The following is a 25,311-nucleotide window of genomic DNA, read 5'->3' as shown; positions in this document are numbered from 1 at the left end:
GTTTATTCAGCCTCTAAAGGGGCCAAAGGAAGATTAATGCTACTGGGTATTGACATATCACACAACACATTTCTTACCAAATTTTCACACCAATTACACTGAAGCTCCAGGGAGTCACTGTGACAATATGTGCGGAAGCTCCTCTGTTGCAGCGAGCGTCGGCTCACACACAAATGTACCTCCGCAGACGAGGAGGAGGTGTAGAGGCAAAATGGTAGGACTCTTGTTTTCATATTCAGCGCAAATACACTTGGTAGCTGATGAGTAAGTGTTAAATTCATGAGGCACCTTGCAGCGATTAAGAATACTCACCAGGTGATCAAATGCTTCCGACGTAAGGAAGAATTACAGTGAAAAGTCTTTTCTTACTTTTTAATTGTGCAGGAAAATAAAATGAATATACATGTCATATGTTGTGTTCAAAAACAATAACAGGATCAATCACTGTTTTGTGTACAGATTATATTTCTACATGGCAATTAATTTATTAGTAGGTGCAAAAGCCCTACAACAGAACCAGTAGACCCAACAGTTTTAACTTGCGTCCTTTACTAAAGGATAAATGCAGCCAGTTTTGTACAGTAAATATTAGTCGTTGTGTATTCTGAGTGAATACAATTGTTCTTAAAATTGTTCTGAACAACAGGGTGATTGTGATGTTGATCAGAGAGAGCTAAACATATTAAGAAATGCAGAAAACCATCCACGGTTAAAAAAAAAGTTCAAAATGCCTTCAAACAGAAACTAAAACAAGGAAGATGAGGAAGAAAACAGAAAACTATAATTCAAAGAATAACCAGAAGTTTCTGCGTTAGGGTGACCAAAGAAAGTCAGTTCTTACTAAGTGAATACTGTAACGATTAGAAAGCAACTTAATAAAACCAATATCATCAGTAGGGAGCCCTGACAAAGTCCAGTTGTTGGAAAAAATAAAATAAAATACACGGGGCAAAAGGGATATAATTAACTAGCTTTAATAGAAATATCACATCATTTTTAAAATTTCCCATCAGGATTCCCTTTTAACATATCACAATACTTGAAGAGGTCATTTTGCTTTATCCTGAAGAGGAAGTACCGTCACACCAGTGAGCGAGCAGCATCTTGGATCCAGACCGACAAGATTAACATAATGAAGCTGCCAGCCCAATCCCTGAACCTTAATCCTACAGAAAGCTTGTGGGGTGAAACAAGCTGTTTCTGAGGCAAAATCAATGATGAGGAATCAAATTAAAACGCCTGTTCACAGGTTGAGGAAGTTGGCGGACTCCATGCAATGCAGAGATTAAGCAATTCAAGGGAAGAGTGGTTATCCATCACAACATTAGTTCCATAGTTCACAATCTTTGGTATTTTGAGTTTAGTTTTCCTCCCTACTTCATCAACTCGATGAATTCAGGTAACATTTTAACGGGCTGATTTGAAATTAAATATCTTCCCAATGGATTTGTGCATATGGAAAAAGAAGGTATTGTATTTTGAACTTTCAGCATAAATGTTCATTTTTGTGTTTTGTTCTCTTGACCTATGTGGTTAAAACTCAGTTCTTGTTATAGCTTTGACATTGATAATACTTTACTGTTTGTAAAAAAAACAAAAAAAATCACCTATTGCTGACTTATTCATTCATGTTCATATTGAAATGTTTAAACACATCTTGATGATAAACTAAATGACTTTTGTTCTTGAATCCCGTGTGTTTGCATTTTGTCACTGTGGACCCTGAAGAGTGAAACTGTTCTCGCGTTTTCCTTTTTTACGTGGTGACCAAAACCTCCTTCCCGACCCAGAGAGGGCAGGTAAAGTATTTACAGATCAGATGCGTGATTAGTTACGAGCAACGCTTCAGGGAAACATTGTTGTTGCTGTTAGCAGGAAGGAAAATGGCCTGACGTTATCAGGGAGGGAAAATAGCCTGCGAGGAGAGGGGGTGCGGGGGGTTACTTCGTACGTTTCACAATAGCTGCAGCTGATTGTTTGGCTCTGAAGGTGAGCAGCTGTCCAGTGTGGCAGCAGGTTTAAAATTTGTAGGGAAGAGTTGTCCTGTTCCCTCCCTTTAATGCATGTTGTGAGCCTGCTGAGAGTACTTTTCCATATTAGAGAGAAGAAACTTCACATGAAAGTAAACATAGCTTCTAGTGGGAAAAGACACATCGGCAGATGTTTCCTTCCTGCAAAAAAAACCACAAAAAAAAACAGAGAGGTGGAAGTTAATACATGGAGAGCAATGATGGAAAGGACCCAAAGGAAGCATATTTTGGTGCAGATGTCTTTGCTGTGTTTGACTGTGTTGTTGTATTATTATTATTTTGCATGTAGGGTGAAGACTTATTTTGAGATATATCGGTTTGATTCTCTTTTTTTAATGAAAAAAATCCAAAAACAACGCATCAAGTCATTAATCAGCATTATGCAAAACTACCCACTGACTTCAGCCATCTGTTCCCTCTAATCAGAACCAATCTGCTTTATGTTTACTGAAGTTAAACAGCCTCCGCCTCACTGGTTTAGAGCTAGAACTGTGTGGAAAGTCTTTAAATAAATTCTACTTTTGTTAAATTAGCATAATCTCTCACCCACAAAAGAAATACAACTTTGATTTTAGAAATTTGTAGAGTGAGTCATAGTATGATGTTATGAAATACTATTTTCCCATAGGCTTTAACTGTAAAAATTGAGACAGCCATTGGAAATTATTATTTTGTGTCTGATCAACCACTTTTACGCCAAGTCATATATTTTGGATTGTTATTTTGTTGAAAGATTTAATGTCTGACAGGTTTTATTTAAAACCTGTAGTATTACATTGCCGACCCACAGCATTACAGGTCCTCTACCATCCTTATGAGCCTGGTTCCCTTTCTATATTCATCCTTCATTCACCAGACCTAACCTGGAGTTTTTTCCTGATAGTCTCATCCTGGCTAACCTCTTGATTTCAGCATGGACATAGTGTGTAACAATCGTTATGAAGACCTTGTGAGTCAAAGACACCGCTCTTCGTCTCACTTCTCTGTTTCAGTTGTTTTAGACATTTCTTCCTTTTTTGAAGAGTGGCTAGAAGGACAAAATTCACCACCAAATTCAGTGGATAAGACTGTATGATAAATATCTGCATCAGTTGTGTTTTTCTTTTTTTTTGGCTGAAACCTACAATTAATTGTACATTTTTAATATGCAAAATCAGTTCCAACACTTGCATATCGTACTTACACTCATTTTCATATAAAATATAGCTTAGGCATAATCTGCTGAGATCCAACATTTTGAAACTATATTACCAAATGTTTCATAAATGGCAAACGAGGGGCTTGTGATGGGAAGGCAGATATGATTCAGCGATGTCAAGCAGACTCAAAGTAGAGTCAATGTGATAAGGTGACACTGTAGACGACTCTGTTACCATGACTACAGATGCTCTTCTCTTTGATTCTGGCCAAGTTGATATAAATAAACCGCAGCACGTGCATGGGAATCCACAGTGATGCCAGATTTAATATTTAGAAAGGTGTTTCTGCCATGACGGGCTTAAACAATGTCACGCATGCACGTTGGTGAAGGTCTTTAAAGTGACAAAGCATCATTTATAAGAAACAGTTCTGCTCCCCAGTCTCCAGGATTAATTATAAATGTTCGGGGAGCTATTTTCAGCATGGTTATTTGTCACTCTGCGACCCCTGGGAAAGGCTTGGTTGCTGTGTTGCTGCCTTGAGCAAACTAGTGAAAACAGTCCCATTCATTCACAAAAGGTAACTTGCAAGGTTGAACCATGACCATGACCATCAAGAAGTATTATTGTTAAAAAAATTTGCAGGCAAGAATTGTTCAATCAAGAGTTTTATGCTGGTTTTAGAGTCAGGGTTTAATTTGATAGATCTTCCATTCGGTCATGTCTTCTCAGCTGAGTGGTCATGAATAAATTGGACTAGGCGTTAACACTTAGGCTGATTAATTACTGTTTGCACTTTTGTTTAAGCTACTTAATCTCCCCGTGTTTGTTCTCTGCTTTGTTTGATCATTTGTCCCGTACATCTGAGTGGGAATTTATGTGTGAGTAGGTCCAGCGAAATGCTTTAATGCTCTGCCGGTCTTGCAGTCATTTCTTTTTCCTTTTCACAAATGGACTGTAGCTTCTTCGACATGAGACTGCAGACGGATGTAGTGAGCTTCTCGTAAGTATTTTTATGTAACCACATCGACCTGCAAACTAAATTGTACTACATTAATGTGTCAAACACTTCCCTTCATTTTTGAGAACATTTTGTAAGTCTGCTAGAGCGGGGCTGATCTGCTGTCACTGATAGCTTTCCCATAGGAAAAGTAATGGAATCTGACAGACTGGCACATGACATGATTTGAATTGCAGGGACCTAAATGCGCGAAGGAGAAATGCAGATACTGCAGGACGTAAAAGAAACAAAGTTTACAAAAACATCTCCAACTTTCTGTTTTATATTGATAACATAGAAACTTGGACAACAACAAAAAAATGCTGAAATTAATAGGTACAGACAACATGTGGAGCTATACTGAGAAGAATGTTTGAAAGAAGAAATTAGGTTTAGATTAGCTGTATTTTACCACATGGCCTATAAATTAACAGGTAAGATCTGCGTCATAGTTCACTATCAAGTAAACAATCTTCTAATCTTTTATGTTGAGATTAGTAAAGCCCCCAGGTACAGAAATCTTCTTTGTACTAAAGAATGTTTAATAAGAATCAAAATGAGAAAACTTACAAGAAACCAAGAGAGGAAACGAGCACAGAGGAGTCACAACGAAGAACTAAGATAGGCAAAAGTAGGCTCCATCAGAGAATGACTGAAGGAGAAGGGCTTAAACTGGGAGCCTTGGTTACTGGAGGAGAAACAGATGGCTGATTGGAACTGGTTGTAGGTGCGAAGGAAGAGCAGAGAGCAAACAGGCAGGCTGAGGGAAGGAGACTAATAAGCATGGAGGAAGGTGAGGAGGAAGTACAAACTATAACCGAAGGAAAAACGCTGGCAAAGTAAGAACACACAAAGAGATTAAATATGAATGAATGAAATACAAAGACAACTTCTCAGCTGAAATAAACAAGAATATAATTAAAATGCAGACAGATGAACACCAAATGACACTTATCAGACTGAAACCTTTTTCTTTCCCATTGAATAATCAGTTATTTAGAAAGTTCAGGAGTTAGTCTGGTTCGTACTGTAGGTTTTCTGTCACAAAAAAAGGAACACATCACCTAAAACCAAAGATAAAAATGACCAGAAGATCTTGAATCAAAGTATAAGTTCATTAATAATCAAACTAAACTATATTTACAGGTATTTACTCAGGAGAAACATTGGCAGCAAAATGGACTAACAAACCAAACGATGTCAAACACAATCTACTTTCTACTGATCAGAAATTGAAAGATTTTTGCAAAAACAGCTAATTCAAGCTCTTAAAGCTGAAAGACATTCTCAGATTTTGTTTAACTCTGAAAGACTGAACTAGCTTACTCTCAAAAGGAATAGGAAGAGGTAAAAATGAGGAAAGAAGGCTACGGTTCATCCAGGGGTGAAGTTCACATCGAGACTGGTCCACCTGTTTTGCTGAATACGTCGGTCCCTCTATGCAGAGGTCACGTGTTGTCAGTGTGTTCCAGTCCCTCTGCCCCATCTTTGGATGTTTGGAAATATTGTCGCGTCGTCGTTTGAGTCAGCCTTGGGTATCAGTTCACAGAGTTCAAATCGCAGCTGGGATGGAGGATGTTTTAGTGAAATATTCCACACTTCAGAGTGGAAAACACAGTAAGTCTTTCTTCAGGAATAAAGACAGGACTGAAAAAATGTTTTGTCCAACATTTCCTGTGGTAGAAACTAATCAGGTAGTCCTTGCTGTTCTTGCTGATTGGATTTTAAACTGTTATGCTCTACAATGAGAAGGAATAGCAAAAGCAGTTAAAATGCCTTTCATTCAAAGACTTTCCCAACATTTTATGCTCATTTGATTTTTTTTTTTTTTTAAGAATATTTGATTTTTAAATTAGCATGAGGTGAGAACAAAGCTCAAATTGTTTCCTGAAAATGACAAAGCTTGCTGGGAAGTAAACAGGAAATCTGTATTAAAAACACCCGTTCGCTCCCTTCAAAGTGTTCCTCCATCCGTAGTTGTGAATATTTGCAGGAAGATAATAAAACAAAAATAGAACACGGACGCTAAAATTTGATGTGTTACCACTTATGGGAGCTCTTTCACCTCAGAGTTCACTTCTTTCCATTGTCTCCGTGTGACCGGACACCATTTTATTCCTGATGCGTTTCGCAGAGGTAGGACTGTTGAGTTGATTCCTGAGATTTCCTGTGAGATTTCCTTCGACGTTTTCCTCTGCTAATCAAAGGCTCCTCTCTTTGGCGTTTGGAATAAAGTCGCTGAAAGATGTAAAGACAGTTTTATAACTTCTTTCACTACTTTCACAGCTCGCTGTGTGGTTAAAGACAAAACAAAACAAGCAAAAAAAAAAAAAAAAAAAAAGAAAAAATCAGCAAATTTACTCTTATATTATGATTCAAATTTTCTTGAAAGCTGAAAACTCAGTGCAAGCTCTGCTGGTCCACCAAAGAAATTTATGAGGCTGGCATTTATCAAGAAAAGTTTTTAAAAATCTAACAAGATTAGGGTGAGAAATATTGCAAACATTTCCTTTCCTTTTTTCTTTCAAACAGCTCAATATGGCAGACATATTTGAAGATTTCTGTTTTTATGGCAGCTGCGTAACAGAATGCCAAGCTAAGAATCAGTCAAATTTATGTGCCACGTGGCAAATAGTTCAATGCAACAATCAGGCTCTCAGTTTTTAATTATTTTGCACTTTCCTTGTAAAAGGTGATTTTAACTGGAAAATATTTACTCTTACATCAAACGAACGTCTGGGAAGGTGACTCAAAGTTAAGAGTTAGCCTACAGAGTATTGCTATGTAGGACTAATTAACTCGAAGTACAACCAGCTGGGGTTTTTCATCAACGTTTCACAATCATTCTTGAATGGTGTTTACTTGTATTCTGTATGGTTTAAAAAGAAAAAACAGAGCCATATGTTGAGAACACCACAGGCCTTACTGATAAATCAATAAAAAACCCAAAGCAGGTAATAAAAAGAACTCAGAGTAGCAACAGGTCCACCGTTACCTGCCAGCACCACCGTGACACGTGGAGCAAGATCCAAGGTTTTCCTTTCAGCATGAAGAGCGGAGTACACTGAAACAAATGCAGCACCCTATTCAATAGAGCATATGCAACAAAATTAACTCCTTTGCTGTGATTATGAACTTTGCAGAGTGTTTGAGGTATACTTTAGTTGAATTTTATGTCAGCTGTGCAATTGCTGAGCTGGCATGTCATGTAATTGAGGCGATAGGAGCAGAATATCGTGTTCTGAGTGGCCAGCATGCACAGAAATCAATTAAACAAAAAGAACAATATGGAATATTGTTCATTGATACACAGGCTTGCGTTCTGAAGACAATCATTTTCCTCAGCGATGCTTGTTTTAGACTCATTAACATCCATCATGAACCACCAAAGGAATGTATAGCTCAAACACGTAAGGTTGAATTATCCGCAGCAACAATGATTGTCCTGTACATTTTTTTTTTTTAAGAAAATTGGTTTTGTTTAAATGGATGAAAATACTTCCCATTCATAAAAATCTTCTCAAATAAACAGTAAAAAAACAGTAAAAAAAAGTGTCCAGTTTGTTGTTTACGTATGTTTTGTTGAATATGCAGATATTCCTCCAGCCTTAAGTTATTATGAATTCAGGGCTCCAGCAGCATCCCTACGTCTGTGGTGTGAAATCACAAATGTGTGTAATATGGCAGAAATCCTTCCAAGAATAAAGTCAGATTTAATGCTCTGGGCAAAAGGAGATAAGCCTAATATGCTTTATCGTCTCGCTAACGTCGATAGCTTTTAACCAGAATATGGATCAATAATAAACATAGAGATCACATGTTTAGTGTTTGTTAAATGCCAGCTTATTGGGTTCAGGGACACCTGTTTCTAAATATATCTTTTCATGCACCAGTGGGAGAACTGAAGCAGTAAAGGTCAGGATGTCATTTATCCTCCCAGTGTGAGAGGATATCCTATCTGCTACAGCCTGGACACAAAAGGAAAAATGCAGTAAGAATCAGTGAAAGGTTAAAGTGTAAATATTAGCTTTCATAGCTGTTTTATGTGGCTCCGTTCAGAATGTAAGTGAAGAACGAGGCACTTTTCTGGACAAAATGAAATATTGCTGCGATGTCTGAAAACCAGGAAGGTTGGCAGTGCAAGGCTGCTAAGGCGAGTTGATCTGATCACGTTAAAAGCGTGGCAGCAGCTGCACTGCGAAGAAGTAATAATTTATAATGCTTTCTCCAAATTGAGTTTTAATGTGCAAAGATTACATTTCACAGAAAGTCAGACTGCGTAACAGAAATCCACAAGAATTAATCTGATGCCCAAGGCCTGAGTTTTAAGTCACATTTTGAAAACAATTCTATGCTTTACAAGTTAGGTGTAAAAACTCAACAATGAGAGCCTGAAATGAAGAGGAGTCCCAAAGCACAGTGCCAGCTTTCACTGAGTTTTGGTGGCAGTGCAGAATTTCTCATCTGACAAAACTCAGATTGACATATTTTTTCTGAAATTATTTTGAAAAAAATAAAACATTTCAAGACATTATCTGAATACATTTTTTGGGAGTGTGGGCCATACACAGGCAGGCTGGTTACAGCTACTATAAATGTTTGAAAAAAAAAAATCATTTTGAAGTAAACACAGGAACTAAAAGACAGGGTTTGGTACTGCAGAATAAATGACAAACAGAACAAGTTTTACATTTGCCCAATAAGGTCAGAAGGGAATGAATACTTCTGCACAAAGCTGTATGCACAAGTCTCATTAGGTGCCAAATTTGCAAAATATATTGTTGCAAGCACTAAAATGCACATGCGGATGTTTGTTTTCATGAAAGGAAACAACATCTGATCACCCAACCATGAGCACAAAGAGTATTTAGTCTAATGTGTTACCACTCATTGCACTGATTCAATGTTTGCTTGAGTCATGCAATTGAAAGGGTGCAAGCACAAGCATTACAATGTGTAAGACACGCTGGTCTTTAATTAGATTGTAATGTCTGTCTGAACAAATAATTGATTTTAAAAGGCATGTTACTGATTTATTTGTCTTCCAGCTGGTTTTAATTGGCACGACCATCTGGCTAATGTATGACTAAGTTAAAAATTTGTTGAAAGTACTCCATCACTGAATCGCCTATAGAATTTGGCTGCTATTAGTTAACTGTGCGAACGCATTGCTCAGTGAAAAAAGTTCTTTATTCTTCATGTGTTTCCAATTATTTCTGATGATCTTAAAACTACATGTATATCACAACATTTTAGGTACCTGAAACTGTGACTGTCTACACATGACAAGCTATTTTAATCTTCATTAAGCCAGTGGTTTCAAAACTTTATTGAGATTCGTGACAAAATATACAAGAACCGCCTTTTCTTATTTAAAAAGCGCTCCAAGATAATCGCAATTTTTAAAGCTTTAAATAGCTCAGTAAATAAGAATGGAACATTTTAATAAAACAAAGTATTCTGATTTCTGCTGAATTTCTTTGGTCTACATATGAAAAACAAGCAAAAAAAAGTATGCTAATAGAAATGTGAAATATATTGTGAAAAAAGTGACTACAACTCCCTCTTTTTCAAAAATGAATGGTTGAACTAAAGTGCGCTCTCAATTAATGTGAAACCCCCTAACCCCCTAACCCTAACCCTTAAAGTGAAAACAAAAACGTCTGCATTTTTGTGTTGTGCCTAAAATTTTCAAAGGACTTCATTGCTTCAGCGAAACTATCACCCTAAAATGTTAAAAACTGTTGGGCTAAATTTGTACATTTATCAAATTGCAGTTGGGGGTGGGGGGTCACACAAAAACTATTGCAAGGGCCTCAAATGGTTGCACTTTGGAGACCCCCGGATTGAACAGAAAATCAATTCTTGAACAGGGTTTTCTATGAAAGCACTCCACCAGTCAATAGTCTGCAATTAATTCAGAGGGATGTTGTGATCACAGTAGCTCTGCTCCGCGGTGCTTCAGTGGTGCAAAGAACCTGCATCTAAAAACTCAACAGGAGACAACATCACAGGGTCAACTCAATACTCAGAGAACCGGGACAATCTGTAGAGGATGTCGACTAAATTACCGCCACGCAGACACACGCAGCTCCTCATCGCTCAGAGTGTGAGGTAACCTTCCCCGCTGCTCTCACCGTGTACCTCTCCGCTCCGAGATGTTGTGGTTGGTGGCTGAGTCACAGTTCATCTCTAACGTCACTGCAGACAATTACTAACGAACCAGCAGATCTCCGACCAGGCGGTCACTTTGATGGATCCATAACGCCTTATCATGTCGGTCCAGTATTTCAGAAGAAGCTGTGAACAGGATTTGTACATCTGCAGGGAATCCTAGCAATGCTTAAAGCTGTACATCACTGGCATTAAGAAAAAAAAAAAAGTCTTCAATCAGCCCCAAGCACAGTTGATGATCCTATTTCTAAGTCAAGAGTTCTTCATCATCTTAAGATGTGCTTACGGTCCGTTCTGTCTGATGATGAGGCTAGAAGGTGACGTTTCAGTTTCACTCTGTCTTTAGCAGCAACTGTCAGTTTGTATCATTTGTGTACAATATGCTCACATTGGGCTTTATGTTACAGATTGCATCAGGAAACCGGCGACAGATGATCGACAAATTTCACACCAGCAAGGTCAACGAGAGATTTAATAATCGACAACAGCCAATCAAAGTGCTTTTCTGTCCAGAAAGAAATAGCCACATGACGTAAAGAAACGCATGATAATTGAAGGTGTTGAGGCTGTGACTAACCCGCTCTCCCTGTGCTGTACTTGTGAAGCAGGGAGAACAGTTTGCAGCTCGTGACTCAACCCAAATGCATTGTGTTGCAGTCTCGGTCATTGTGTTTGTAGAGTTTTAGGTCTCTTGTGTGTTTTGCTGTGGAGCTGCATGGAAATACGTGTTATTTTAAAAGCAGCGGCACTCATTCCAATTAAACAAAAAAAAAGTTTCATGACTGATCTGGATAGTTTTATTTTATCCTTTTTAATTCTAGCGTCTTAATACTGATTATTCATACTCCTGACAGATTTAGTGTGTGGATAAATATTTATACTCTTCTCAAAAATCAATGGAAAAAATATATACTAGTATTACAACAATCAACCTGTTCTTCCCATCAGAAGAAACATTCACTCATACATTCATGCTTATGCATTTTTATTTGTTTTCCCCCCTTTTTCAATCTCAGTGAAAAAGGGGAATATAAATAAATCCTATAGAGTCCCTCCAGTCATCTAAACTCATTTTCTATGACTTGTTTGCAGAAGTTGCCTAAATAAAAGATTAATTACAACAAACTTTGCGGATTTCAAGAGAATAATTTTCTGTACAAACTGGTTTTGCTCCAGTCATGGCGTTTTATAATTAAAGTAATCAACAGAAAGCGCCTTTCCTTCAGTTATTATGGCTGTGTTTCATCTGGGAGCTTGTCTTTGGATCTTTTTACCCCGTCTGCTCATGGCAGGGCTATTGGGCCATTTTTGTTCATTAACGGTTATGTGCAATGATGAGAACATTGTTATGGTGTTTTTCTCCAGCGGCAGACAGAGCAGAGTCAATAAATGAGCTAACAAGACAGCCTGGAGATGGGAACACATCACAGTGAGCACAATGCTGCGTATTTACTTCATTTCAGAAATCAACCTCAAACCCGCAACAGAACAATTTTGGTGTGTTTCATCTGGCAGCTCTGTTGCATTTACAGAATTTAGGAAATTTTAGTTTGTAAGCAAAACGATCAAATAATGAAAAAGATCCGACAGAGCACCAAGAAAGATAAATAAGTAAAATAATGCGTATTAGACTTTATTACATGCAATAAAGTTTAATACACAGTAATTGTGTTGTGATTGCAGTGTGGACCATTGCAGCAATAAATTCTGCAGTTTTCTTCAGTTTTAAGCTGCACACTTTCCTTTTTCTGAAGACAACAAAAATGAACCCCCCTGCTGCTTTTCAAGGCTAACAAAAAGCTTTCTGACCAGCACTGCTACTCTTAATCACACTAGCTTCCTGGGAGTTTGCTACGCTTACTTGGTTGCATTTAAGCAACTTTTTGAAAGAGAATGGAAGTATGTAACATGATTCTAACATATAGGAATGCAGGAAATGTACAATACGTAAATCTCCAAGCGCTTTATATGTTTATAAAAGCTTTCAAAAAGTGTTTTACCTCTTCATCATTTAACAATTTTTGTTTTATTCTCCAAATCCCAAGAATTTGCAGACAATTATTTTATTTTATTTTTTTTTACCTTGCCTGATAACATAACTTTCATAAATTACATCAGACAATAGGTTTCAGCAGTTAATCGACAGTCAAGCAACCTTTTCACCGAAAACTTTTTATATGATTCTTTTTCTGGATGACCAATTCATACTTCCACTTGAGTAGAAATATACTGTGGTTGTGCTTCTCTTACCTGAATACGGTTTTTGGCAACTGTATCCACATCTACAGAAATCAGTTTAGAATACTTTATATCAGGGGTGGTGCAGTGCCTGTTTAAAAAAATAGCAAACATTAATGAAAGCAGCTTAAGTCATCAATTTCCTGCACATATTAAATCTGTTTGTGGATATTTTAGCTGCACAGTATGTATCTATAAAAACATTGTAAGGAGACTATATTTGACTTAATGTTGCCTGTCCTTCGTTTAGTTGCAACATGTTTGGGCCTAAAACGTCACTTCAAGCTAATGTTACACGTGGATTTTGCAAGCAAAGTCGCTATACAGCGATTCATTTGGCTCAAACACTTTGAATAAACATACTCCTGCTGCTTCTTATGATCACTGGTTTAAATGTGGACCGTTCAGAGAGCAGTTTTTAATTTAATGTCTTAAAGGAAACTGGATGTCTGCCCACATTTTGAACTCACACATATGAACTAAAAACATCCCAAACACAAAACACATTTTCTGCATTCATGTTATATCAATAAACACACGTGTTGCCTCTTTGATGCAAGGCTAGAGTCATAATTAATTTCCATTGCATGATCTTTGCTGCCGACAAGTATCTTTCAGTTGCATGGAGGCATGACTCTATAGAGCTCTATTTGTGTCAGAAAAGTGTTTTACAATTATTTAACTTCTTAAAAAACACGATAGAAAGGCTGACGTTCATCTATGTTTATCACACTTCAGATTTTCTGACTAACATGACGTTTGTTCAACAGGGCAAAAATGATGATCTTTTTTTTTTTTGCATATAAAGTATTTTATTCTAAACATTCTGAAAAGTGTCATGACTTTAAAGTGACATAGCAACATCAACGTATTAACATACAGGAAACAAACAAGAGTCATACTTTTTAAGAGTCAATGCAAAGCCTGGCATAGTACAGAAAACCTCCAGTGTTTATAAATTCATTGAAGTAGCATGCAACAATTGGGTGAAATCGTGTTGTTTTTGAAAAACAAAACGTGACTGTGTGTGAATGAGGCTCCACAGGTTGGCCAACAGATTGATTTACAAGATTCTCATGCAAATATTCTAGCCAGGTTTAAGTCTGTAATGGGATTTTCAGAACATTGTAAAAAAAAATGTTGTTAAAGATTACTATGACCAGATGGAAAATAATTGCCTGTATAACATGGTGCATGTGAGCCAGGGCTTCAAAAAGGCATGTTTTCACAGTTAAAAGACACAGATGTTTACATTCAGAATGAGGCTCGTCTTGTGAACAGGTAGATACATTCAACATGCTTGAGTTGGGGTTATGAGAGTCAGTTACTGTAAAATAGCTACCTAAAGAGAAGAAGATGTTGCAATATTAAAAACAAAACCCATCCATGGGTGCAAATATCACATATTTCAAGTTTTTGTCAAATTCACACATACCATCACAAAATGCACGTAATATTCAACACCTTTCTTTGGACGGTCTGACGCCTTATGTAACGACTCACCATCAACATGCTGCGACTTTCTTCCTCACTGACAGCTTCTCAATCACAGAATTGACTGACAAAAAGCAACATGATGACTGTTTGAAGGAGGGGCTTTGATTTCTGAACCCAAACCAAGACGTGAGTAGATTTTCCTAAGGCAACTCAGCTTTAAAGTGTCTTTCACTTCAAATATATACCTTGAATTTAAATAAGCTATAAAATACTTTTAATAACAAAATATTATGATATTTCAACTCCTCTTCTTATTTTTATAATCTAAAGTCTTAATTCCAACACAAATACTGCAAGAACAGAGAAGTTTGTTGTTTTGCCGGAGGTAGCGATCGCACAGTTCTTTCTGGTCAGGATGTTTGATACTTAACAAGAAGGTTTGTACATAATAATGTGTATATGGGAGAAAAAAAAAAGAAATACTGTCCAGAAGCTGCACGAGATCCAAATTATTCTGGGAGAGAGAAGAAATGCCTCTGTTCTTGTAGATTATGTATGGGCCTTAAGTGAAGCTATGATATGATAACACATGGCAGCTCCTGCCTTAGAGGATCCATGTTACACTCTGCACAAATCAGTGCTCTCGCTAAGGACAACCTAAGAAAAATGGGGGCAAAACTTTTAACTTTAAATATGCCGTGTTGCACACACGTACTACAAATTCACAAGTTTAGTCTATTCATCTGAAACTGGGACTTTATATTAGTAAGTAATGTCAGCATTTATGATGATCTACAAATGCAGAATGGTTGGAAAATTACATTTACTTCATAGTTTGAGAATCATTCTGGGATTTTCTTTAGACTTGATGTATAAAAAAAAAACTCAGGTTGAGCAAATTTTGTTGGTTACACAGTATTTGCTGACCTTTGTCTGGTATTAATAATAATACATTTTTATAAGACATATAGAATGTATGGCGTGAACTCTATGTTGATGTGGAAACAAAAATCTGTACTTAATAACCTCTTGTTCCAGACTCCAAAAAACATATATTTTTTAACTTATTGCCAGAAAACGTCTGGGTGGTTTTGCATAATACCATTTAGATAAATGTTTTTTTTTACTGTGAACATTCTCTCTTTAACAAATGTACTTCAAACAGATTGTAACATTCCTAGATTGCTGTACAGTAGCAATCTCTTCACTATTTGGTTTCCTCATTTAGTTAATCCCCCAGTTTTATTCTGTTTGTATTTATTTTCTGCTGAGTTGCAGTCTTTGGTTGTAATTATTCTCCTTAGAGAATAATTTTAAAAAATAAGACTTTAGTCACAGTTTTATTTTGAAACATTTCCATGAGCTCTCTGTGTATTTAAATCATGTTCCTGTTGCACATGTGTCCGAATTTCTTTGTGACTTTTTTTAATCTTAATTAATTTTACTGGGTTGTGCCCTCTTCCTGGTTTGTAGTCTAACCTGGTTTCCAGAGTCCTCTCATTTCCACTGTTTTACCTCAGTTACCTCTGCATGTTACCCTCGCAGCTGACATCCATTCTGCTAATTAGACCATCTGTGTTCACTTCAGTGATCACATTCCCCAGTATTTAAGTCTTGATTTTTGCTCTCATCCTGGTTCTTGTGTTTCCTCATTTGTTGTAAGTTTGCTCCTTTTTTCCCTCTCCATTTTGACCTCCCCTCTGCCATGTGAATCTGTTTGTTCTGCTGTCATTTGAGTACTGAAATAATAATAATAATAATAATAATAATAATAATTTCTCAACTGTCTGTCTTTTAACACATTATGTGACTTTTCTATAAATGATATCAAGTAACACGTAAAACAATTTTTTTAAAGTATTTGCTGTCAGAGTAGAAAGACTAAAAACAAAAGTGTCAAAAGAAAAATTTTGGACACTTGGAGAAAAAGCATGATTTGCTGCAGTGATCACCCAGTGGGCCTAAAGGATAGATGCGCAAATTTTCTCACTAAGAAAGCCACAGTGAGGCATCGTTCATTCAGTTCATCCATTCCTAAGTGCAGCACCTCATTTGCTGCTGAATTATTGGCTATCGAGTCGCTGCTGTAACATGCAGCAGGCTAAAATGAAGGATTTCGTGTGGTGTACATTCAATATTAGCAAAACATTAAATACGCCATCTACTTTAACCGAAGAAATGTTCAGACAAATTCAGTCAAACAAAGCAACAAATGTGCTTCAAATGTCCCTAGACTTTACTGCTACAGCACCATACAGTGCCTTGCAAGAGCATTCTTACCTCTTAAGCTTTTGCACATTTTGTCAAATTCCAACAGCAAAGTTAAATATATTTTAGGATTTCATGTGATGGACCAATGCGGTGTGTTATTGTGCAGTTGAAGGAAAATGACGCAGGGTAAGCATTTGTATTCAGCCCCCTTTACTCCAGTATCCCTAAATAAATTCAAGGAAAACAGCCAGTCAATGGTAGCCCTGGCAGAGCTGCATATATCTATCTACCACTCAGGTGGGAGAATATGTTGACAGGAAGACTGTTTGTGAACTTCACAAATCTTCCATTTTTGTAAATGTGTCAGGGAGCAAAGCAATGTCGAAAGGAAGCCGTAGCAGGTCCTATTTAAAGTTTACCACAAGCAAATGGCTAACGTTTGAGCACAGGCTGTTTGGTCAAATCAGGTGAAAAATCATGTTGTGTGGATGTTTTGATGAGTCTGCAAAAAAAATTTTAAATAGCGTACAAGTTCAGCTTTCAGAAACTCTTAACCTGCAACCAAGGTTTTAATAGAGAAAAATCATGTTCGTGACAGAAGGGCCCAGTCAAATCCCAGAACTAAATCAATAGAAAACTTGTGGAAGGATTTAAAAAATGACAATCACATATATTTTCTATCCAATCTGAACAAGATTGCGCTATTTTGCAAATTATTGATATTACAAAAAATGTATCTAAGCTAGCAGACCTCAAATGAAATGCAGCTGCAGCAAAGTGTGGTTCAGCAAACACATTGACTTCTATGAGCTGAATATAAATGCACGCCACAGCTTTGTGTCTTTTTATTTGTAAAGCATTTTTTGTTTCAAAAGTATGTTCTAATATGACAAAGTTCAAGGTGTAAATATTCTTTTGCAAGGCACTACGTATGCATTCATTTCTGTGGAAAACAAAATTAAATTTTTATGGCTGAAGTGTGATTACTCATTCGGAAAATCTCAGAGAAGATTAATACAAATAAATCATACAGCCGTGCTGATGCTCTATTCAGACCCAAGACCTAAACAGATGGTACTTTGACTCGGGGGAGGTTGGATATTGATGGCTGAAACACTTTACAGTATGCAGCTATTTAGTGTGTCAAGAACACATTCGCCTTTAAAACATTATGTTCTCTGCTTTCATTTATAAACGTTCCATAGAAGTATTTAAAAAAAATTATTTAACTGTCCACGATGCATTTCAAAAATGTCCTTATTACTACTGTGATCAAAATTAACACATGAGAAGACGGACATGAGTCTTTTGTTGCCCTCATATGTCCAGTGTTTTCAATAAGGCACCAGTGAAATATCCCCCAGGATGAACAGTTCATGGAGAAAGCAAACATGTCAACATTCGTCTCTTTAGTAAAGGGTTGATTAAGTGGCAAATGCAAGGCAGATAAAGTAAACAGAAGAGGAGCGATGAGAAAAGGAACATTCCTTCCAGGATTTCTGCCCGTAAAGAACCACAGGATAGAACCATGGCCGATCATTTGGTGTTTTTAAACTATTGGGGATCATTGATCCGATCACCGTTTTAGGGTGGCAGTCACCAGGTGAATGCAAATCCCTCTATTGCTTCTTACGTTTTGTGTTTCCCAGGGAATACTGTGAAAAAGAAGACTAGTGTGCTGCCTGCAGCCTCAGGGTGGACTTTTATCTCCTTCCAGCTTCAGCAGTGTTTGAACTTGCTCTTTAAATTCAATCTCGTTCCATTTGGCTCAGGTACAAACACGTCTTCGGTAAAGTCTGACTTCTTCTACAGATTCAATGCAATCTGTTTTTCTTTTTTTTTCTGTGCAAGAGATAAACATGGATAAGAGCGAACAGCTTGATGATTTATCTGTGCTTGGGTGTTTAAATCACGGGAAAACAATCCGCTTCATTCAGGTACCTCATCAATGTCTGGCGTCAGTCAATGATCACCGAAGCCTTGGGTTTGTTTTCAGTCTCACAGCTGCGATGCTCGATGCAATGAATCCTCCTTCATTGCACTGACACTCATTTGAGGTTTTCGATTATGGCGATTTCCTGTCTATCAGCGTAATCTGGACTGAGGCCGTTCAGATACAAGCTGCCGTTCCTGGTGAGAGCCCCCGGGACGGGACTTAGAGAAAGCGTCAAGGAGGGGTACGTCTCTTTGTCCTCGCCCAGGTTGGCTGACAGCGTCCTCTTCCCAGGGGTCATCTCCTGGTTCATGGTGGCATTAATTCCCAGCTCGGACGACAGCTTGCGCTTGATGGACGCGGCCCGCTGGAACCTGTCGTAGATGTCGACGCTGAGCCGCCTGCGGGTCTCTTTGAACTCTGCTGATACATTTGCCGTCCACTCAGCAGCATGGGCACGAAACTCCCCGACCTGCAGAGACAAAATGAAGATTTATGTCCAAATGACTCTTTCTCTGAGGCTCACATTAAAAACAGATTTAACCCTAAGGACAGATCCATTGCTGCCCATTGAGTCAAACATCTAGTTCAGCCAAAACACACTCACAGGCCACAATTTTAGCCATAGCCAACTTAATGCATTTATACATCTAAATGTTCAAACTGGGTATCAAAATTAGGCAGACTTTGGATCTTAGTGACTTTGAACATGGTGTGGGTGTTTGTGCCACAAGGGCTTCTTTCAGCAAAGGCAACAGCTCATTATCTCTTTCACCATGTTGTTTTTACCAGTACTGTCTGTGCATTTTACTTTATCTAAAATCAAGGCATAAAACAATGTCTGTCGTCATGTTGCACCAAAACAAATGAGGATTTTGTAAGCCAGGAGTGCCCTGTGTCAAGCAAAAGTACAGCTTGATGCAAAGAAATAGACTGCTTTTGAAGAGAGAGGGATCACTCACAACTCACAAGCAAAGGCTGGCAGCAAAACGTCCTCCATGAGCAACTTCATCAAGCAATCTGGGCACAATTTATTGATTATGTGTGCATTTTCCATCATGATGGATGGAGCACCGTATGAAAGAACAAAGATCATCAAAAATGACATTTTGTCAGCATGTCAGAGTTCACAGTACAAAGCAATTTAAAATGATCCATCTTTGTAAACCATATGCAGTATGTAATTTTTCACATCTGCAATCAAAAATCCAAGTTTACTTAAAACGTCTTGTTTTAATACAAAATACAAGTAGGAAGTAAAGAAAATGTAATAGATTTTCAAAAGGAACTTTTAATTTGACAAAACAGCCTCATCATATTGAATGCGACTGTCTATAAGAGAACGCGATGTAACTAGTTCAATGTGCCCAGTAAACTGAGCTAGTTAAGGCTGTGACTAAACCCCAGATGGTTTTGAGTGAACTATTAACATTCAAGACTCACTGAGTTTTGCTTGGTGATCTAAGCCTCGACTCAGTTGGCAAACTTGGACTATCTGCTAATGAATGAAATCATGTCGGAGCATTTAAAACCCTGAAGCATTTAAACCCAGAAATGTATTAAGAGAACAAAAGTCGTGCACCGATTGTCAGGCTGACCACGTCTAATATCTTCAGCCTCTTTAATGAGCGCATCTGACGAAAAAGTTCACTCTGAGATCATAAATGGCACGTCCATTAATCTCCTCAGACAGCTGTTGAAAAGCTCTACCCTCCAGCGCTCTCCCACATGCCTCGCCCGTGCTCCAATTAGCAAACCACATGGAGGAACTTTATAACCTTACGCGTCGTTGTTCTCCGTTATTGTTCGTTCATCACAGTGGCCGACTGCAGATGTGAGGATTTACGAAAAACGGGAAGGAAGAAATCAATATCCAAGGATGATGTTTTTGAGACTGGTGCAATAAACAGGTTCTTCTTAGAATTGCAGCTCCTCGCTATCCGACTCAATTCATGCACGGATCTATAAGGGATGTTGTGCAATATTCATAATGATACAATATTTATATTGGGATTAGTGCCCACTGGGTTTGTCTCCAAGGCCTAGAATGCCTTGATTGTAAAGTTTTATGCAGTCACTATCACCCAGTCGTCACGTCTAATTTTATTATTCTATATCTCTTACTGACCAGGGCATCACTGAATAACACAAGCCAGTTTTCTGGTACAGATTTGTAAAAGTATAAGGTGCACACAGTCTTTATTGTAGACACAGACAGCGGGTGCATCCATGGTTATTGAAAGGTTTCACCTTAATATTGCATCAGCCTTCTTTCTCTGGGGTCCGTATTTATTTAGCAGCCTTTGAGGTGAAGAGTGGGGTGAAGAGGCACTTGAATTGAAATTTATGGCACATGTGTGTGCACATTAGGGGTGGGGGTGAAAAAAAAAGAGAAAACATCTTCTGTCTACTCGTTTTCTCTGCCTGCTCATCATCGACGCTCGTTCCTTCCAGCAACCTCCCACTGAAAACCTCCTCTCCCAATGATTTGATTCTCTGCACAGTTCCCAGCCTCCTCAGACGTACACTTAATATGCCAGAGGAAGGACGGAAAAGGCTGCATACTTCCAAATAGCCAGTGCTCTGTCTTATTTATGTCAAAGGAAATAAGATGGGCAGCAGAATTTTGAATTCAGGAGGAGAGCAGATGTGTGTATATGTGAATGTGTGGCTTTTATTTATTGTTTTTTTTGCATGTGAGTTATGAACCTGCCGTAACAGCAAGGTATTCTATTACTCTGCTCCAGCAGACGGCCAGTGTGAGACTGTATTTACTTCACAGAGCGAGGGCAGGATGAATACACATCGCTTTCAGATTCATGGCTTGAGGGGCGTAAACAGTGGGGTCACTGTGGTCTTAGGTCTTACTGTAAATATCTCTACACATAACATATTAGACACACTGCCGATGTGACGGTGAAGAGCTGTTTGGAGGTCGGCACAAAACGGCTGCATAACACTGAATTCTTTGTTTAATTGTCAGATATTATCATATTTTTGATATATTATGTAGATCACTATCTGTCTTTTTATTATAACACATATTAAGGCTGGGCGATAACGGCTTAAAAATAAAATCTCAATTTTTTTTCCTTACCAGACTCAATTTCCAATTTGAATCTTCTTGCTTACTTTTCTAAAAAAAATACAAGTAATAGAAAATATTTTCAAAAAGTGGCTATTATTTCATTCAGTTGTATACAATGGAGTGTTACTAAATCAGTAACTGCTCTCCACCAGATATTTGTCCTCCATATTTTTTTCCCAGTCAAATGAAGCAGAGAGTGTCTTACTGCAGCTCCAGTCTGATTTTATCTTGGTTTAAACTTCCACATGTGCAGCATGAGTCTGAAGTAAGTTTTTAGAGCCAATCAACTTGTTGTTTGAGGGAAACTTGATTCTGATGGATTTATAGAATCTCGGTGATGGGTAATCAGTCAGCTACAAGTCATTAACTTTTATCTTGATTAGCAAAACACAGACTGATTATATGGAGGAAATAGAAAACCAGCAACCACTTCACAGCTTTCTAATGGAAGGTAGGCTAATATTACGACACAGTTGTTGGGATGCTCATGCATACCTGGATGTGTACGTCACTGTAAGGAAAAAAAAAAGACTTTATTTAGCAATTAAATCTTTATCTTTTCACTTATTTGCAGGAAATGGTAAACTGTCTGTACTTCTATAGAGCTTCATCAGGTACAAAGACTCCTGAGCCACCACTGCCATCAGCAAGAAGCAACATTTTGTTCCTCACATATATTTCTTACACTTGAACTTCAATAGCTCATACCTCCTCTTTAGTTTTCTTAGAGATGACTCTGAACCAGTCTCCAATCATGCTGAGCACTGCTGCAAAGTACGCCAAGCCCACCAGGATCCAGAACCACACCACCGGCTTGTAGTAGTCGAGGTACTCGAGATTCTCTGAACCACCTGTAAGACAATCAGCACAACAAGTGGGATATGGTGGAGTACCCTAAATTACTTGAGCTACATAAATTGGGCAATTTAGCTGTATAACTTAAGGAGAGTTGGTTTGTCGGTCTTGTAGAGTAGTCATCTGTCTCGGATATCAGAACTTCATTAGCACTTCATCGGAAGAGAATGGTGCACTGACATGTATAAAATTCTCATATAAAGCAGGATATCATATAACATTACATTTTTAAAAACTGAACATATCTGATATCTCACAGAAAAAAATGATCTCTTGGGGTGTTTTCAGGATCACAATGTGAAATCACTCAAACATCTACAGGAGTTTTTTTTTTTAAACTGCAAAACGATCAGTTCATTCAGTGTAAATCTAATAATGATGACCATCAGCCGGTTTGTTAGAATAAGCTACAAGCAACAAAAGGAGAGGATGTGTATTCTTCAAAAATCTATGAAGAGTGTGAAACTTTCTGAGCTGTACTTGTACACGCATCTGTATTTAAATCCTAACAACACCATATATAAAAGCTACAGAGCAAAAGACGTTTAAAGTGATATGTGGGTGCCCATTACAGGGCATGTTTAACTAAGAGGATCCCAAGTTAATTAGTTTACTGTAACTACTGCAGGCTGATGCAGGTGCTGTAATCTAATCGATAATCACTAGGGCTGCTCAGGGAAGTTTAATCTAGCAGCTAAGTGTTTGTGATTTTTCCCATCTGCCTCTGCCTTGTTATCTGCCAAGCAGGTCAACTTGAACTAACTGCCTGCTGCACACACACACACACACATACACACACACACGCACACGCACGCACGCACGCACGCACGCACGCACGCACGCACGCACAAACTTTAATGGAGACACACCTAGTGTCTCTCTTTTATTCTCTCCAGTTTTGGCTCTCATTCAGTCCTGCCAGGTTCACTTACTGCATTAGCGTGACCATATGTAGTTAAATCTTCATTCTTGTCATGATGTATTTGAATCTTGGATTCAATTTGGGTTGATTTTCTTTGTTGTTTGTATAGACATATCTTTTTTTTGTTGTTGTTGCATTAGTCCCTTTATGCATTTATTATTGTCAGTGCATTTGGACTCATTTCTTTAGACTAGTGTTACTTTCTGTTTATTATTTTTTTTCCACTTAGGTCTCCTTGTCTCCCTTCCATTAGTTCTCCCCACTTTTGTTTCTTTCTTCTCCCCACTTTTGTTTCTTTCACCTCCTTCTGTCACTCTCTGTGATATTCCATGAATCCTCTGTGATCTTTTTTCTGTTTTGTATTTTTCTTGTCAATCTTAAATATTAGTAGATTTTAGTATCAGCTAACAATATTTCTTTAATTGACTAATTCATTTATCAAAGGGAAAAATACATCCCTATCAACTTGGTCCCATGTGGGAACATATTTGCAAATTTTGCTAAATGACAAATTGGTGAACCTTAAGCTTGGATGGAAGCTTACGAGGAGCTTCCATCCAACCATGTCACTCCGCGAGTGCGTGAAAACTCATCAAAGATGTCTCAACACAACTAAGAATAACATCTGCCTGTCAGCAGTCGCAATTTATCATCCAGAAAGAGAATGGGCAACAATGGCACCCAAAAACCGGTCTGACATGTTTTAAGTTTGCAAAATCTCACAAGAAACAAGCAGACCAAAGGAACAAGCTAACCAAACGAGGCAAATTATCTGAATTAGTTCATGAAAAAAAAAAAAAAAGTTTAACTCGGTGCTTATGTGTTGAAGAGCACCCAAAGCTTAAATTTTACTGAAGTAAGAATGAAACAGAACGATTAACAGAAAATAAGTCTGATTATTCCATAGCTGAGTTAATATGCTAAAATCTGAAAGTATGAGGTCATAAGAACATAGGGAATTTGTGAATGATGTATCTTAGCATGTCTTGTTTGAAAGCAAAAGCTCAGTTTAATAGATGTCAACTGCTGCAGACTTTTGATTGCAGGGTTTAATAATATACAGGACAACTTAGACTTTGCAACCCAGAATGAGCTGAATCAGTTCATTTGACAAAATGTTTTTGAGCTTTGATTTCCAAAAACTCATTCAAATATTAAAGTCACCAGCTTCAGGTTTTAATATCAGGAGAAAACGTGTCTGTACTGTACAATTAATCACTGCCTCCAAACCGTTTTTGGTGAGGTTTTTGTACTGACTTTATATGAATAGGATCTTGTAACTAAAAATCAGTATTCAAACAAAATTTTCCAAAATGTCATCAAATCCTCCAACCTGTCTCTTTTTCAGATGTTTCAGATTTACACAGCAAGACTGAATGTTTCAAGTGGAAATGCCATTTAATTAGTCAAAATCCAACTCTTCATCTTTTTAACCTGTTGAACTGTCTTTTAAAAACACTAACAGGATTCAAAACCAATTATTTTTGAAGGACACATTTCTGATGTATTCTAGACTATTAGAACTTTAAAAAATATTTTGTAACTAGTAAATAATCCCCTAAAAAGCATTTATTTTCAAATATTCAACTGTACCTTCATGTTCTTGGCTTTTATTCATTGAAGTAGCACTGATATAGATGCAGTATTTAGGATCGAAATAGTAAAGCAGCTTTAACCTTATAATGACATTAGGAACTTCCTTTTAAGCAGTTTCTATGCTTCCTCTAACTTTGTTTTATAGCAAAAAAGATTGCATGCTGTTAGAACGTAGTACGATGCTTCACTGATTGGAAAATTCTTCTGTTTTTGTAACTTTCCACTAGTCAGGGATTATAAGGTTAAAATTTGGGTGATTGTGATCAGGAAACATTTTCTCAGTGCATCTCTTGCAGAATGACGATACCAGTGTTTCGTAATGTAATCGTTCTTACAACGAGGCTCACATCATTGCTTTTCAGGTAATTTTCAATTAATTTTGGTACGGAAAAGTTTACAGCACATGTGGAATTACTGCAAACGTAGAACACTGTGAGCAGACGGCCAGCGAAGCCGAAGCCTTTCTGAGCCAATATGTGACACAGGACATATGATTTCACGTCGTCCAGCAGCTGTTCCAGCACCTTATCCTTCCTTTCGGTGGTGTAAATTGAGAAAGAAAAACTGTTGGGTCTCAATGTAACTAAACAAAATTTTCCTGTAATCCAAAAGCACAAATTTTAAACTGTACCATATGCGACTTGGAATAACTTAGCTTTGAATTTTGCCTAGGTGCTTGTTTATGTGG

The 25,311-nt window shown here is 37.7% G+C and overlaps 1 protein-coding gene across 3 annotated transcripts in view; it reads right to left on the bottom strand.

Annotated features, from left to right (window-relative positions):
• Nucleotides 1–10,797: 10,797 nt before the first annotated feature.
• The window catches only part of kcnk2b (potassium channel, subfamily K, member 2b), a 33,602-nt gene continuing 19,088 nt past the window's right edge, over nucleotides 10,798–25,311 (bottom strand). For all 3 annotated transcript variants that reach the window (XM_081602316.1, XM_081602317.1, XM_081602315.1), the window contains exons 6-7: nucleotides 21,959–22,101; nucleotides 10,798–18,634 (exon numbers count right to left, since the gene is read on the bottom strand). In XM_081602316.1, the coding sequence (XP_081458442.1) occupies nucleotides 18,278–18,634; nucleotides 21,959–22,101 (500 nt within the window). In that variant the 3' untranslated portion in view covers nucleotides 10,798–18,277. The remainder of the gene's footprint in view (nucleotides 18,635–21,958; nucleotides 22,102–25,311) is intronic.

Source organism: Poecilia reticulata, chromosome 21 (genome assembly GCF_904066995.2).
Source record: "Poecilia reticulata chromosome 21, P_reticulata-male-v2, whole genome shotgun sequence".
Classification (NCBI taxonomy): domain Eukaryota; kingdom Metazoa; phylum Chordata; class Actinopteri; order Cyprinodontiformes; family Poeciliidae; genus Poecilia; species Poecilia reticulata.
This window is presented reverse-complemented; position numbering and strand designations above follow the sequence as displayed.